Genomic DNA, 13,180 nt, shown 5'->3' with positions numbered 1-13,180 from the left:
CAGTTGCAGCATGCAAACTCTTAGTTGTGGCATGGATGCAGGATCTAGTTCCCCTACCAGGGATCAAAACTGGGCCCCCTGCATTGGGAGTGCAGAGTCTTACCCACTGGACCACCAGAGAAGGGCCCAACTCACTAGTTTTAAAAATTATCCCAGAGGAAATCTTTTTTTTTTTTAATTGGGATATAGTCCTTTTACAGTGTTGTGTTAGTTTCTGCTGTAGAGCACAGGGAAATAGAATTCCCTGTGCTATACAGCAGATTCTCATTAGTTATCTATTTTATACATATTAGTTAGTATATATATGTCAATCCCAATCTCCCAATTCATCCCAAAGGAACATCTTTCTGAAAGCAGTTCCTTCCTGAGAAGAATCTAGGGGAGGAAGAGATTTCTATACCCAGTTGTACTATCACTTGCTGCTCAGCCATTCTCAAGAAAATGAATCCAGGGAGCATAACAGCAAAAGAGAGCAGCCCAGGCAGTGGGCATTCAGTCTGTCTTTGCCCCCATTTGTCCTCTGAGGCTTCCCCTTTCCTCTTTGGAAAGCAAGGGAAAGCAGGACACTCTGGTGATCACACAAGCCTAAAATTGCTTCATCTCTGCTGCCCTGAAAATTACTCTGTGATTATTTTATGTTCATGGGGAATATTAAATTTCTTCTAACCTCGTTTTTGAAAAGAAAACCATACTATTCTTTTAGTTTGGGGTGTTTTTTTTTTTTTTCTTTAAATGGAAATTCCAAAATTTCCTCTTAAGCCTTACTCTTCTCAGCTTTCTGGGGCTTTCCAGATTCTTTTAGGTGTTGAAGTGACCCTGTTTTCTCTGAATGTAATTCACTCAGTATAGATACCTGGCATCTGGGAAATATATTACTATATATTCAATGTCAAAGCCTATTTCTATGCAGTAGGGACATATGAATTTAGTCCAATTTAATAGCAATTAAATAGTGGGACTTTGTCATTGCTTTAAATATTTTGAAGTAATCTTTTATTCCCTCTCCATTATTAGATCATTTTTGAAGCAGAACGTGGCAGGGGCAAAACCGGAGAAATTGCGGTGGACGGCGTCTTGCTGGTTTCAGGCTTATGTCCAGATGGCCTTTTATCTGTGGATGGTTGAATGTTACTGTTGTCTTTTATATCTTTATATTTGGTCTTTTATGTCATTTCTCTGTTTTTTGACATTATATCATAGGTGCCCCCCCATTTTAGACATACAAACTGAAAAATTGTGATGTACCAACAGAATCATTATTGTAAGATGCCTTTCTTGTGTAAGATACACCAATATTTTCTTTAGATATAGTACCACTATGTCTTCTCATTCATTTCTGAGTCTATAAAACGTGGAAGTGTCCGTTCAACCCTCCCCTCCCCCCCAGCCCCGGTACATTTGATGTGTCTACATAACTTGATGAACCACTTTATATAAATTTCTAGAATTACAGAAATAAAATAAAACAAGCACAGAGAAATATTTAATTGTTTGACTTTTATGGCACTTCTTGGAAACTATAACATCACTGATAGACTTTTACCTAAGTGGCTTAGCCTGATCTTTTACAACCAAGTTTGCATATTTAAATTCTTTGTAATGATAATATCCAAATAATCACCTTGTGTTGTGGTTTAAGTTTTTCTAAGTTAAGAAAATGTGTTGTTGATTCTGTGTTTAATTATGTGTAGGGTTATTTGCTTTGTTAGAAAACATGTTTTTTATCCTTTTCTCTATGGAAATATTTTTTTTTTGCTTATATTCTTAAAAATTCTTAAATTTACTTGCTAGTATGGGAACACATGACTGCTTTATTAGGCCTCACAGCTGCAATGCCAGTTAGCTTAAGTTGTTGAATTCAAGGCCTCAGAGAAATACCTAAAGTCAAATTATGCTAGTAGTCAAGTTCCAAAAAAGACTAATGCCTCCTTTATTGTTTTCTTTTCTTCCAAATTCAAGAACTGCTTTGTGTGGTAATGAATCCTGAGTGCATTCCCTGAGGATGAAAGTATATTCTGTTTTAAGATTCTAGGTCAGAAAGAGATTCAAAACAGCTCCTAAACTGAAGATTCCCTAGATATTTGCCTGTTAGCCCTGAAAACAATGAAGGGATCGAGCTGTAAAAGGAAGGAAAGTGAGAAGGTGGCCACTTACTAATCTTTAAAATTTGTAGCCTTACTTTTAGAGTTATTTTATACTGAAACTTTTAGTAATCCTTCTCCTTCGTCTTTTTTTTTTTTTAAGTAATCCTTCTTCAACAAGCTTCTCTTTAATACAACCAACACATACAGTCTTTTAAGATGGTAGAAAAAAATATATCATTTTCCTTTAGTGTTAAGTACTTTGGCCATAAAAAGTCTACACAGGACTGTAGCTGTATCTATTAGGCTAACTGCTAGCTATAGAAACCCCCAAAACAGTTTTTCTGGTGAGACCAGGTGAAGAACTGCATGGCTCAGTCAAATCAGCCCACAGAGTTGTAAGAGGTAATAAAATGGTTGTGTTAAGATGTGAAAATTTGGGGTGGTTTATTACACAGCAAAAGCTAACTGACACAGGTGGTTTCTAACACTATGCTAGAACTTGAAGGACACCCCTCTCCCCCCGCCCATGTCTTTTCAGTGACCAAGGAAATTTGAGAGCATAGTTTGACATAGATTAAAGGAAGATAGAGGGGATAACTTGCAGTGAAGGACAGTGCCCCAGTAATCCAGGTTACAGGAAGAAATGTTGAACCAGAAATGAAATAGGGAGGCCTGCAATTATGTTATGTATGGGGGAGAAAATTAATGCATGAAGCTGAGTTAAATTGAATTGAATAGTAATATTTCATGTTTCTGTAATATCTGTAACAGAGACTTCTAGTTGCCTACCCAATATCCATTCTCAACTTTTTCCTTACTAGTATAACCATATGTATGGGGGAAATGCAATGTGCTCAACTAAAAGACTGTTTCTCAACCTCTCTTTCAGGTGGGGGAGCCCACTGAAGTCATTGGTGGGGCTTCTGGGAAGAATCATTAAAGAAGGCTCTCACCTGGCAGCCCCTTTCGCCATTTTCTTCCTCCTACTTCCTGCCTGCAATGTGGTTGTGAAGGCAGGAGCTCTGGGAGCTGCCTTGTGACCATGAGGGCGAGGGCCACAACCTCTGGAGAAGTACATAGCTGGAGGAAGCCTAGGTCCCTGATGACATGGTGGCATGTCTACCCCATCCCATACTGGTCACTGCATGACATTAAGTAAGACAAAAATAAATCCTCTCTTAGCCTATCTAGGATTTCAAACAAAGCACAATCCAAAGTCAGGTGACCACTCTATCCTGACCCCTGTGGGGCTGCCCTGCCATTTCTAACACAAGACCACAGTCTTTGGGACTAACTTCTTGGACCTTAAATACCAACATATTATTTTGAAGTCCAGTCAACAGCCTATAGCATCATGGACCTCAGCCTGCAGTAGCATGGTATCAGTTGAAAACCCGAGATTCCTGGGTCAGAGGTGGACTTTATTACTTATGGGACAACAGGTAGCATGGGCCTCAGGGTCACACCACTGTCCCTTGCTCCCCACCCTGAGTCTCACAGGGGGTGGGGCAATGCAGAGGCGGGTCCAGGTGGATGCTGGGTACACAGTTTCTGGCACAGTTGAGGAATCCCGAGTTGAGGAAAGCCCCAATCTTATAAGGGGACCAACAGCCAACCTGCCCAAACTTTGCCCCAGAAGGAGACAATATTTTTATCTTTGTCAGGAAACAAATCTGCTCTTGAGAAATAAGATACTATCTCTATTCTCCCAGGCTGTGTGTTCTACCAACATCCTTGAAAAGATAGTACCAAACAAAAGCTGCAATGCCTTCGTGCAGACTATGGGTGGAAACATGAGAGGCCTGTGGGGAATGGCCTCCCAACATAAGACCCTCATTACCTTTCAGGGATCAGTTAGATAAGGTGGTGGCAGTGAGAAAGACTGGGTAGTAATATTGGCTTATAAATTTGTAGCTTTGCAGATAACATTCTCACCTTTGATAATACTGCTTTCTGAAACTTAATTTTCCAGGACTGCTATTTAAATCTTGTTCCAATCAGACCATAAGATATTGGGTGAATTAGTTTCTCCAAAATAAACGTAGTGTAAAATCATTCTACTTTGTGAGAGAGAACTATCAAAATTTTATTTTTTATTTTTTAAAATTTAACTTTTCTATTACATTGGTGTATAGTTGATTTACAATGTTGTTTTAGTTTCAGGTGTACAGCAAAGTGGTTCAGTTATATATATGCATATATCCATTCTTTTTCAGATTTTTTTCCCATATAGGTTATTACAGAATATTGAGTAGAATTCCCTATGCTATACAGTAGGTCTTTGTTGAGTATATATTTTATATATAGTAGTGTGCATATGTTAATCCCAAACTCCTAATTTATCCTCCCCCCCCCCCCCCCCCCCCCCCCCCGCTTTGGTAACCATAAGTTTGTTTTCCAAGTCTGTGAGTCTGTTTCTGTTTTGTAAATAAGTTCATTTATATCATCTTTTTAGATTCCACATGTAAGTAATATCATATTTGTCTTTCTCTGTCTGACTTACTTCACTAAGTATGATAATCTCTAGGTCCATCCATGTTGCTGCAAATGGCATCTAAAAATTTTAGAATATGTTATAATTTGATATTTCCTCCAATAGTGGTTATTTGTTTTTGAATCAAGTATTCTTGCCTTTTAGAACATTTAAAGTGTAGAAATCTGACAGAGCCAATTGGATAATGACCATTTAGCATCATTTCAAGTAAATGCAGTTCTTTTGGTAGGTGGAGTGCTATCAGACTGACCGTCCAAATCACTGATAGTTTCTCCCCAAGCAGGAATGAGGGGTAGGAGTAGTGGCTAAACATGTGTTTCTATTTTAAAAACTGGCTTTTATAGAGAAGTGCCCCTAACCACATTTGCCTGTAGATTTTTTTCAAACTCCTTTAACAGGCCTGAGGCCCTTCAAGAAGGCTCAGACTAGGTCAACATCTAAAAGGCCATTGTAAATGAATTCAACCTTTTTTTTTTTTCTGTTCAAGTCAAAACAGTGAGGAAAAATGCCAAATAGCTGCATTCTGTCTCCATTCAAAGCATCGTCCTGGCGCTGTGTGATGCAGCTTCATTCTGTTTGGCCAGGGAATGGCGGCAAGGCAACAAGCAATTTGGGGTTTCTGTAAATGTGTATAAATCAGGGTTCTTTTCTTTCTGTGGAGAATGGCATTGTAGATTGGAGTAGCTGTTTATGACCTCTGGGGAACTCTTACATCTTTAAACATCCTATCCTGCTTTGTAAAAATTCTATCCTTAGCATACATGTGGAAAAATTATGTACAACAGTTTATAAATAGACATATCTTAGAGGCAGTAGTTTGGGGGTGGTAAGAGTCTGGCCTGGAGCTGAGAAGGGCTGCCCCAAAGTGGGTTTAGGGTAAAAAGTTTACGCATGCATATTTTTGACAAAAACTTGTCCTGTGTATATCTCTGATCAGTTTGGGAATGTTATAGAAATTGTTTTCCTTCTAGGTTGTGGTTTTGTTTGTTATGGCTTCTCCCACCCTGTGGCCACTTTCTAGAGCACGATAAGTGCTGGATTCAATGAAATTAGGTAAGAACTGATTACCCTTTCCTGCTTAGTAATTTCTTTGAGAGCCTATATATTTATTTCACTGACTGTTGCACAAAACACATTTGGAAGTGCCTTTTTCAGGTACAGAAATCATACAGAAGACTTGCTATGTCATTTATGACCAAAAACAGTACATATTACCAACCCAGAATTCCACTCCTATGTACTCAATAGAAATGCATAGTAGCACTTTTTATAATAGTCATAATAGAACAACTCAAATATCTATAATGTCCTTTGTGAGTAGAATGGATAAACAAAGTGGCATATTTACTCAATGAAGTATTACCAAGAAATGAGAATGAACAAACTAATGCTGCTCACAGCAACACAGGTGAATTTTTGAACGTGGCATTGCTCAAAAGAAGCCAGGGAATTCCCTGGTGGTCCAGTGGTTAGGACTCTGCACTCTCACTGCTGAGGGCCAGGGTTCAATCCCTGGTTGGAGAACTAAGATCCCACAAGGTGCGCAACATGGCCAAAAAAGTAAGAAAAACAAAAAAAAGCCAGAATATACATACTGTATGGTTCCACTTATATACGTCTCTCCCCGCCCCAACTTATATTAGTTTTGAGATCAGGTGCAAAGAATCTGTGGTGGAGAAGTTGGGATTGTGTTTACCCTTGGAGAGGGTGCTAGCAGGGAACACAAGGGGGGACTTTTGAGGAGGTGGTCATTGTTTCTTGATGCTTTTTAAAGGGACATGTTCACTCTGAAAATCTTTGAGCAGCACACTTATGATTTGTGCATTGGCTTTTCTATATATGTGTTAGACTTCAATAACAAATTTACTTTAAAAAGTAAAAGTGTTACCCCCCCCCCCATAAGATGACTCTCATCTATATGACTTGGTGCCAGTTGACTTGGGGCACTTAGAGTGAATTCATCTCTTAATACCAGGTGGGTTGCGACTGAAGTTCCACAGACTCATGTATAATCCAGTCAGCAATGACTCTTACATTGGGGATGTACCCTGGCCTGCCACCCAGGATACCAAGGGACCCTGGACATCAACTGGCTGCTGGAGGCAAATGGCATTGGAGTCTTGAGGGGTAATTCAATAGGCCCAGGGGCTGAAGACTGAGGGTTTCCTTTCCTGCTGTTCAGGAGCCTGGAACCCTCACCTTCCCCCCATCTATTGGTCTTTCTGGACAGTGATAAAAGCTTCTGCATCCCCCTTTCCTATCCCTGTTACTGTCCGTTTAAAAATATTTTTTCTCTTGAGTTTGAGCTGCAGTCACACAGTTCTCACGTTGAAAGGGAGACCCTTTCCATTTGCCTCATTTGGTTTCCAGGTCCTCTCTGAGCGTTCCAGCAGTGCCCCCTCATGGCAGCTTTGTGTGCACCTGTGTGGCTGCCAGCAGGCAAACAGCGAAGAGGGCTGCCTTCAGCATCTCCTGCTTCATCTTGGCTCCATTTCTCCTCCCCTCAGTGTCTTGTGAACTCATGCTTCTTTCTGGGTACCCAGAACCTTCCAATCAGTAACCCCTGAGATCTTGAAGAATCTAACCTTGCAGACCTCTCATTCTCTCCCAGTTCACCCCATCAACATTTACTTGTCCTATGTCCCAATCTGCTGATCTCTGACAAGTGAAGGGAAACGACACATAAGAAAACTCAGGTATAAAGAATAAAGAGCTGCAAGTGTAACCTTTTCTGAGTAATAATTGCTCTTTTATAATAACAGCTTCCACTGCCTTAATACAAAGGAATCAGTAAGAAGGCAGTTTCAGCACCAGGTAAGATCAGGGATTCTCTTCTGATGACTCATATCACACAGCTACATTAAGACAGGGGCTGAGTCAGTGTTTGCTGCTAGCACGCTAACCGACAGCAAAGAGAAGTTACAGTAAGGAAACAGGAGTGTGCAGGTGGATGGAAAGACCAGCAATCCAGCCTTGGAAATGAGCTGCAGGACTAGAAGCAGAACAATGGGAGGAAGCCATTGCTGATCAGAAAGCCACCATTGCAGGAATAATCTCTTACTGTGTTAGTCTCCACATTACTCTGCTTGAAATTCACATTCCAGGGAGGGGTGTGCGATCAGCCCAGCTTGGGTCAAACATACCAAACTAAGAGATTTCTTCTTGTTATAACTAAGAAGTTGGTGTCTTCATTCTCTTCAGCAGCTAGGAAACTAGGTGGTGTTTGGGTCAGGTTGTGAAATGAATAATAACTAGCATAAATGCTATTGTATGCATCAAATGATGTAGCAACTACAATGCATTAGGTTGTTATGGGGGGGAAACGAGGCTGAAATGGAAAAAATTCTTCTCTTGGGCACCATAAATAGAATGATACACTTCTGGCCAAATGCATCTCCCGCTGAAGGCTTAGAAGACCTGGGATGAGCATGGTTCTCGTTTCTATTGTCGCTCCTGATGAACGGTTCTGGCAGCATGCCCAGGTCATGTCGGGAAAGGGGGGCTGTGGATGGTGTGTACAGTGGTGAGTCCGTGAGACTAAGCCTTGAGGGTGCGGGAATGAAAGACAAAAGAAGTAACACAGACCAGTGGTTTTTAGTTCAGTGCTTACATCTTGCTCCGCTGATGAACTGCGGTTACACAACCACCTCCTTTTAAGAGAAAAACCTGAGAACCAAAATGTGATGAGGCATTTCATGGAGAGTCCACATCGCTGGCAGACGCATTCCTCCTGATAACAAGCTGCTCTGACAGCGTGGAATCCCAGGGGGTGGGCTTCAGCTCAGATTTGTTAATAGCAACGTGGAAGGCAACTGAGTAGACAGGCAGAGGTGTTTGAGTTGGCATCCTTTCATCCCATCTCTTTGTACTTTTTTGCTATTTTTCTCATTAAATGGGATTTTGAAGTGTCCCCAGTAACCAAGTCGTATAAATATTATTTCGCTGCCTCTAAATTTCCATCCTGTGATATGTACCATTAAGTGATGGAAGCCAGGCTTGCTGGTCCTTCATTCTTTGTCAATCTGTTGCCATAAATCTATAAATAACTTACATTCTAGAGAAATGGCAAAATGGATAAATGGTGTGGGAAAGGAGAACAAGAGGTATGGAAATGACTTAAAGATTACTCCAGGTACAAGAGGATGTTAAATAGGACTTTTCTTGACTTGGAGTTTCACCAAATCTGAGCCCAGTGTTAAGTGCCCGCTGGGTACTTTTCTAGAGAGACATGCTGGACTATCCACACAGGGCTAAGTGGGGAGCCCAACACTACGTCTGCCACCCATGGCCTATCACCCCTTTTCAGCTGATGTACAGAAGGCAAAATTGGTAGATGGCTGTTAGAATTCTAGAAGCTTCCTCCCACCTTCTAAGCAAGTGGAGGGGAGCTCGAGAGAACCACTCAAAGATTGACAGGTACTCCTGAACTGAACTGAAAGGGCACAAGAAATGGTGCATGACTCGCCCGAAAAACTCGACAGGTGAGGAGTCAGCTGGGGCTGCTTAAGTCTACCTATGACTGCAGAGGGAGCGGCCTCTGCTTCCAGGGCTGGGTGGGGTTGGGGGTGGGGGGTGGGCAGAGCTGCTGGGACTTCCCCAAAAGGCTAAGTGCACATCAAGCAAGTAGCTGGGTTGTTATGCAAGGACCTCACCCAAGAGGCCTGTCTGCAGGTGAGCTGACCCAACAGAAAAAGGCTGGGTGGAACATGCCACCAAATGCAGGAGCTGGTGGTCAACGAGTGTTATCATCTGAACCAGAGAATGGGTGAGTAGGGGCACCCCAGCAAGGGTGGGGGGGGGTTCTCCAAAAATATCCCCAAAGTGAGCACACCAAAAAGAACAAAAGAGGCAGCCTTTGGATATCAGCACACAGAGAGCTCCAATACCAGGTAATAACATCATTAACTGAATTAATTTCCTGTGGCTGCCATAAAAAACAGGGTGGCTTAAAACAACACAAATGTATTCTCTCACAGTATTGGAGCTACAAGTTCAACCTCAAAGTGTTGGCAGGACCATGCTCCTCCTCAGAGCTCTGGGGAGAATCCTTCCTTGCTTCTTCCAGCTTCTGGTGGCTCTAGGAGTCCCTTGGCTTGTGGTTGCATCATCCCAATGTCCACCTTAATCTTCACATGGCTTCTCCTCCGTCTCTGTGGCTTCTTTTCTTTCTCTTCTAAGGACACTTGTCATTGGATTTAGGGCCCACGCAGGTAATCCGGGATGCTCTTATCTCAAGATCTTTAACTTAATTATATCTACAAAGACACTTTTTTCAAATAAGGTCACATTCACAGGTTCCAGGGTTAGGAAGTGGACATATCTATCATGGGGGGTGGGGGGGGGAGTGTGGGAAGACATTCAGGAGCCTTTCTGAAACTTTGAAAATGTTAAAGTATGTGGGCCGAGCAATGGGATTCAGAATGTCCTGCTTGAGCAGTGGAGGAGCTAAGGGTGTGGGGCGTGGAGACTAATATCACCCTGTTTGGCCCTGAAGGATGGCTGGTTAGCCAAAGATGGGTAAGATTCCTCAAAGGAGGAACAACCTAAGACAGGCACAGCCGCAGAGGGGCCAACAGGGGTGGTGCATAGAGCCTTCTTTATATCACCCTGTTTGGCCCTGGAGGATGACTGGTTAGCCAGAGACGGGTAAGATTCCTCAAGGGAGGAACAACCTAAGACAGGCACAGTCACAGAGGGGCCAACAGGGGTGGGGCACAGACCCCTAATATCTGAGAGAGGTCTCCTGCCCCCAGGGCTGTTTTGCTCTCCACGCCCAGCTCAAATCCACACCTGCTCAACTCGGACCCAGGAAGCAAACAAAGATAATTGCCTCAGTCATGTGAGGCCTTTGATTGTTTATGGGTGTAACCTGAGAATGATAGCTGACGAACTCAATAAAAGCAACCTGGGATGAGTCAGCAGGGCTCTTGATCCGAGAGGTCTTGAGCCCCCCGTCCCACTTTTCTCTTCAGTCTGTGTCTGTGTCTTCTTCAAGCTTGCGGCACCCGTCACTCACCTCAAGTCGCCGAGCTGGTCTCAGCCGGGGAGCACCAGTCAATTCACAGTACTAATCAACAAAGACCTTTTTACCACTTGTTCCTCCTCCTGCCCAGAAAATAGTGTGGGAAGCGGAGAAAGGGTACAATAAGGAGAGTGAAGAAATTGATCCAGGTCTATCCCTTTGCTGGTCCACAGTTACAGATCACACCCGAGCTGAGGGAGGGTCAGCACTTTGAATTGGTTGAGTAATTGAAGTTCTGATATTAGATTAGAATGGACTTAACCTAAAAATAAGATTGGTTCTTTATACCCGAAAGTGACTGAAAAAGACGTGGGGAGGTGAGGGGAAGGAGAATTGGATGAAGGTAGTCAAAAGATACAAACTGCCAGTTATAAGATAAATAAGTAGTAGGGATGTAATGTACAGCATAAAGATAATTAACAACTGCTGTATGTTAAATATGAAAGTTGAGTAAATCCTGAGGGTTATCACTAGGAAAACATTTTTTTCTTTTGTTTTCTATTTGTATGAGATGATGGATGTTCACCAAACTTATTGTAATCATTTCATGATGTATGTAAATCATCATTATGCCGTACATCTTACACTTATATAGTGCTGTATGTCAATTATATCTCAATAAAACTGGAAGGAAAAAGAAAAGAAAAGCTGTGGGATTTGCTCAAGCCTCAAGCTCCAGTCCTTGGAGTGGCCAAGGGGCAGGAGAGAGCCAACAGAGCTTTTTTCAAGGCAATGGTGAGAAAAAATTAATTTCTTCTTACACCCTACAGAGCCTGGTCTGTTCAGTAAATTAGATTAATAGGTGTCTCACTTTGTTCTTGTGATACAAGCAATTTTATAGCAATAGCCTTTTGAAAGTAGTCTCTTAGGTTACATCCAGGATAAACTTGCAGTGTTTCAACAGTTTTTAAAATTTAGTCACTGCTGCTTCTTTACTAATTACAGCTTTAGTCTTGGTGCTGTCTTCCCTTCTTCTAGGTAAGGTTTATCACATTGCTCAATCATAGCGTCACCCTGCTTCCTGACAGCATCCAATCCAGAGCAAAACCCTGCCTCCTCGAACCTTCCTCCAACTTACTCTTCGGTTTGGGATAAGCAAAGAAGGCTGCTACTTTCTCTAATTCTACCAACACTTTGTCTTTATTGGACTCTTGCAGGGAAAGAATGTGTACAGGTGAGAAGTGCAGGATGCACAAGGCTACTTAATGTCTTCTACTTTCATATCAACTGATGCATGCGAAAGGTGCGGTAAGTACTTGGAATAAATTACTGCCTTAAGTAAACAGACAATTCACATTTTTGTCTAAAGTTCTGTCAACATTTAGCTGAGCAGTCTTGAAGCAGAAAGGGTAGGTTGTAGAGCAGTTTAACAAACTTCGATGCTCAAAAGCAATAGTGGGGCTAGTTTCTTTCAATTGACGGCGCGGTGCGCGCTGCCTGCCCCAGACCACATGACCCTCTCCTGGATGCTGCGGGGACGCGGAAGGCGGGACGCAGAAGGGGAGCGGGGAACGGGGCGGCGGCCCCGGGCCCTCCGATCGCTCTGCGCAGGCGCTATTTACCTAGCACGCATGCGCTGGGTGCGGGCTCAGATAGGTTGAGCTTTCGTGGTCCCGCCCCGGGACCGGAAGTCTTCTCTGGACACCGAGGGCTTGCGGGCTTCTCCGGTACTTATAGGTGAGCTCTGCGTCCGGTTCCCCGGCGTCTCTGTCCCTGCAGACAGGCGAGCCCTTGTTCCCAGTGGAAGCCCACCCCTGCTCGGGCAGGTTCTCGGTGTGCCCAGGGCCGGTAGACCCGAACGTGCCCTCGTCCTCTCCTCTGCTCCAGCCGCCATCTTCCGGGTGGGCAGATCCCTCGGGGTCGCTGCTGCCTGTGTGCTGGGTGCCAGGCTGTCACCCTTGGACGGCTTGCAGCCGACTTTGCTTGTCGCTCCACCCCACCCACTGGAACCCGAACCCGGGCCAGAGTGGGCCTTTGTGCGGGTTCCTTACTCTCGTCCCTTCCCCTCACTGCACCTTTGCTAGGGGTCGTCATAAAGGGAAAGGGCCGTAGAGCAATGTTGCGTGACTTCAGAAACTGCGACGCCCCTACCAACGTTTGGCATCACATCTCCATAGAGGAAGGGGCTCCCTGTGTAGCCGGAGAGATGTATGTGGGTTAAGGCTAGAAATTTAAATTTTCTCTTTAGATCTTAGATCTAAACAGATCTAGGTTATTGCTGATTTGTTACCTGCTTTTGGAAATTTCTTTTTGTTCTTTCATCAGGTTTTTGGTAGGATGTGTGCACTTTGTTCATATACCTGTAACGTCAGTTAATATTTACAAGGTTTTATATGCATTCATTCAACATATTTACGGCCTACTCTTGTTGGCACTGTATAAACCCTGTTTTTGATACATATTCAGAAGCTAGGGGTATAGGTGTGTCTCAGCATTATCTGTACTAGCCTGTGCTCTAGCACTGTGTTGTCAAATATGGTAGCCGCTAGCTGCATAAGGCTGTTGAGTACCTAAAATGTGCCTAGTCCGAATTGAGATGAGCATTACATGTAAAACAGCGAATTTTGGAGAATTAGTATG

General features: G+C 43.1%; 2 protein-coding genes across 7 annotated transcripts in view; both read left to right on the top strand.

The window, feature by feature from the left end:
• Window positions 1-1,464, top strand: part of EGFL6 (EGF like domain multiple 6) — a 60,317-nt gene extending 58,853 nt beyond the window's left edge. The window contains exon 12 of the mRNA XM_057718886.1: window positions 1,015-1,464. Within this exon, the coding sequence (XP_057574869.1) occupies window positions 1,015-1,125 (111 nt within the window). The 3' untranslated portion in view covers window positions 1,126-1,464. The remainder of the gene's footprint in view (window positions 1-1,014) is intronic.
• Window positions 1,465-9,243: 7,779 nt separating this feature from the next.
• The window catches only part of TCEANC (transcription elongation factor A N-terminal and central domain containing), a 53,815-nt gene continuing 49,878 nt past the window's right edge, over window positions 9,244-13,180 (top strand). For 3 of the 6 annotated variants that reach the window (XR_009050258.1, XR_009050260.1, XR_009050259.1), the window contains exon 1: window positions 11,728-11,848. Coding sequence is in view for 2 of the 6 variants with exons in the window: in XM_057717911.1 (XP_057573894.1) it covers window positions 11,806-11,848 (43 nt within the window). In the remaining 4 variants the exon portion in view is untranslated. Of the gene's footprint in view, window positions 9,344-9,442; window positions 9,468-11,727; window positions 11,849-12,220; window positions 12,278-13,180 lie in introns of those variants that run through there. The other 3 variants (XM_057717911.1, XM_057717912.1, XM_057717915.1) reach the window with 3 other exon arrangements.

Source organism: Hippopotamus amphibius, chromosome X (assembly GCF_030028045.1).
Source record: "Hippopotamus amphibius kiboko isolate mHipAmp2 chromosome X, mHipAmp2.hap2, whole genome shotgun sequence".
NCBI classification, from domain to species: Eukaryota; Metazoa; Chordata; class Mammalia; order Artiodactyla; family Hippopotamidae; genus Hippopotamus; species Hippopotamus amphibius.
The sequence above is the reverse complement of the archived record's forward strand: the minus strand, read 5'-3'. Positions and strand labels throughout refer to the sequence as shown.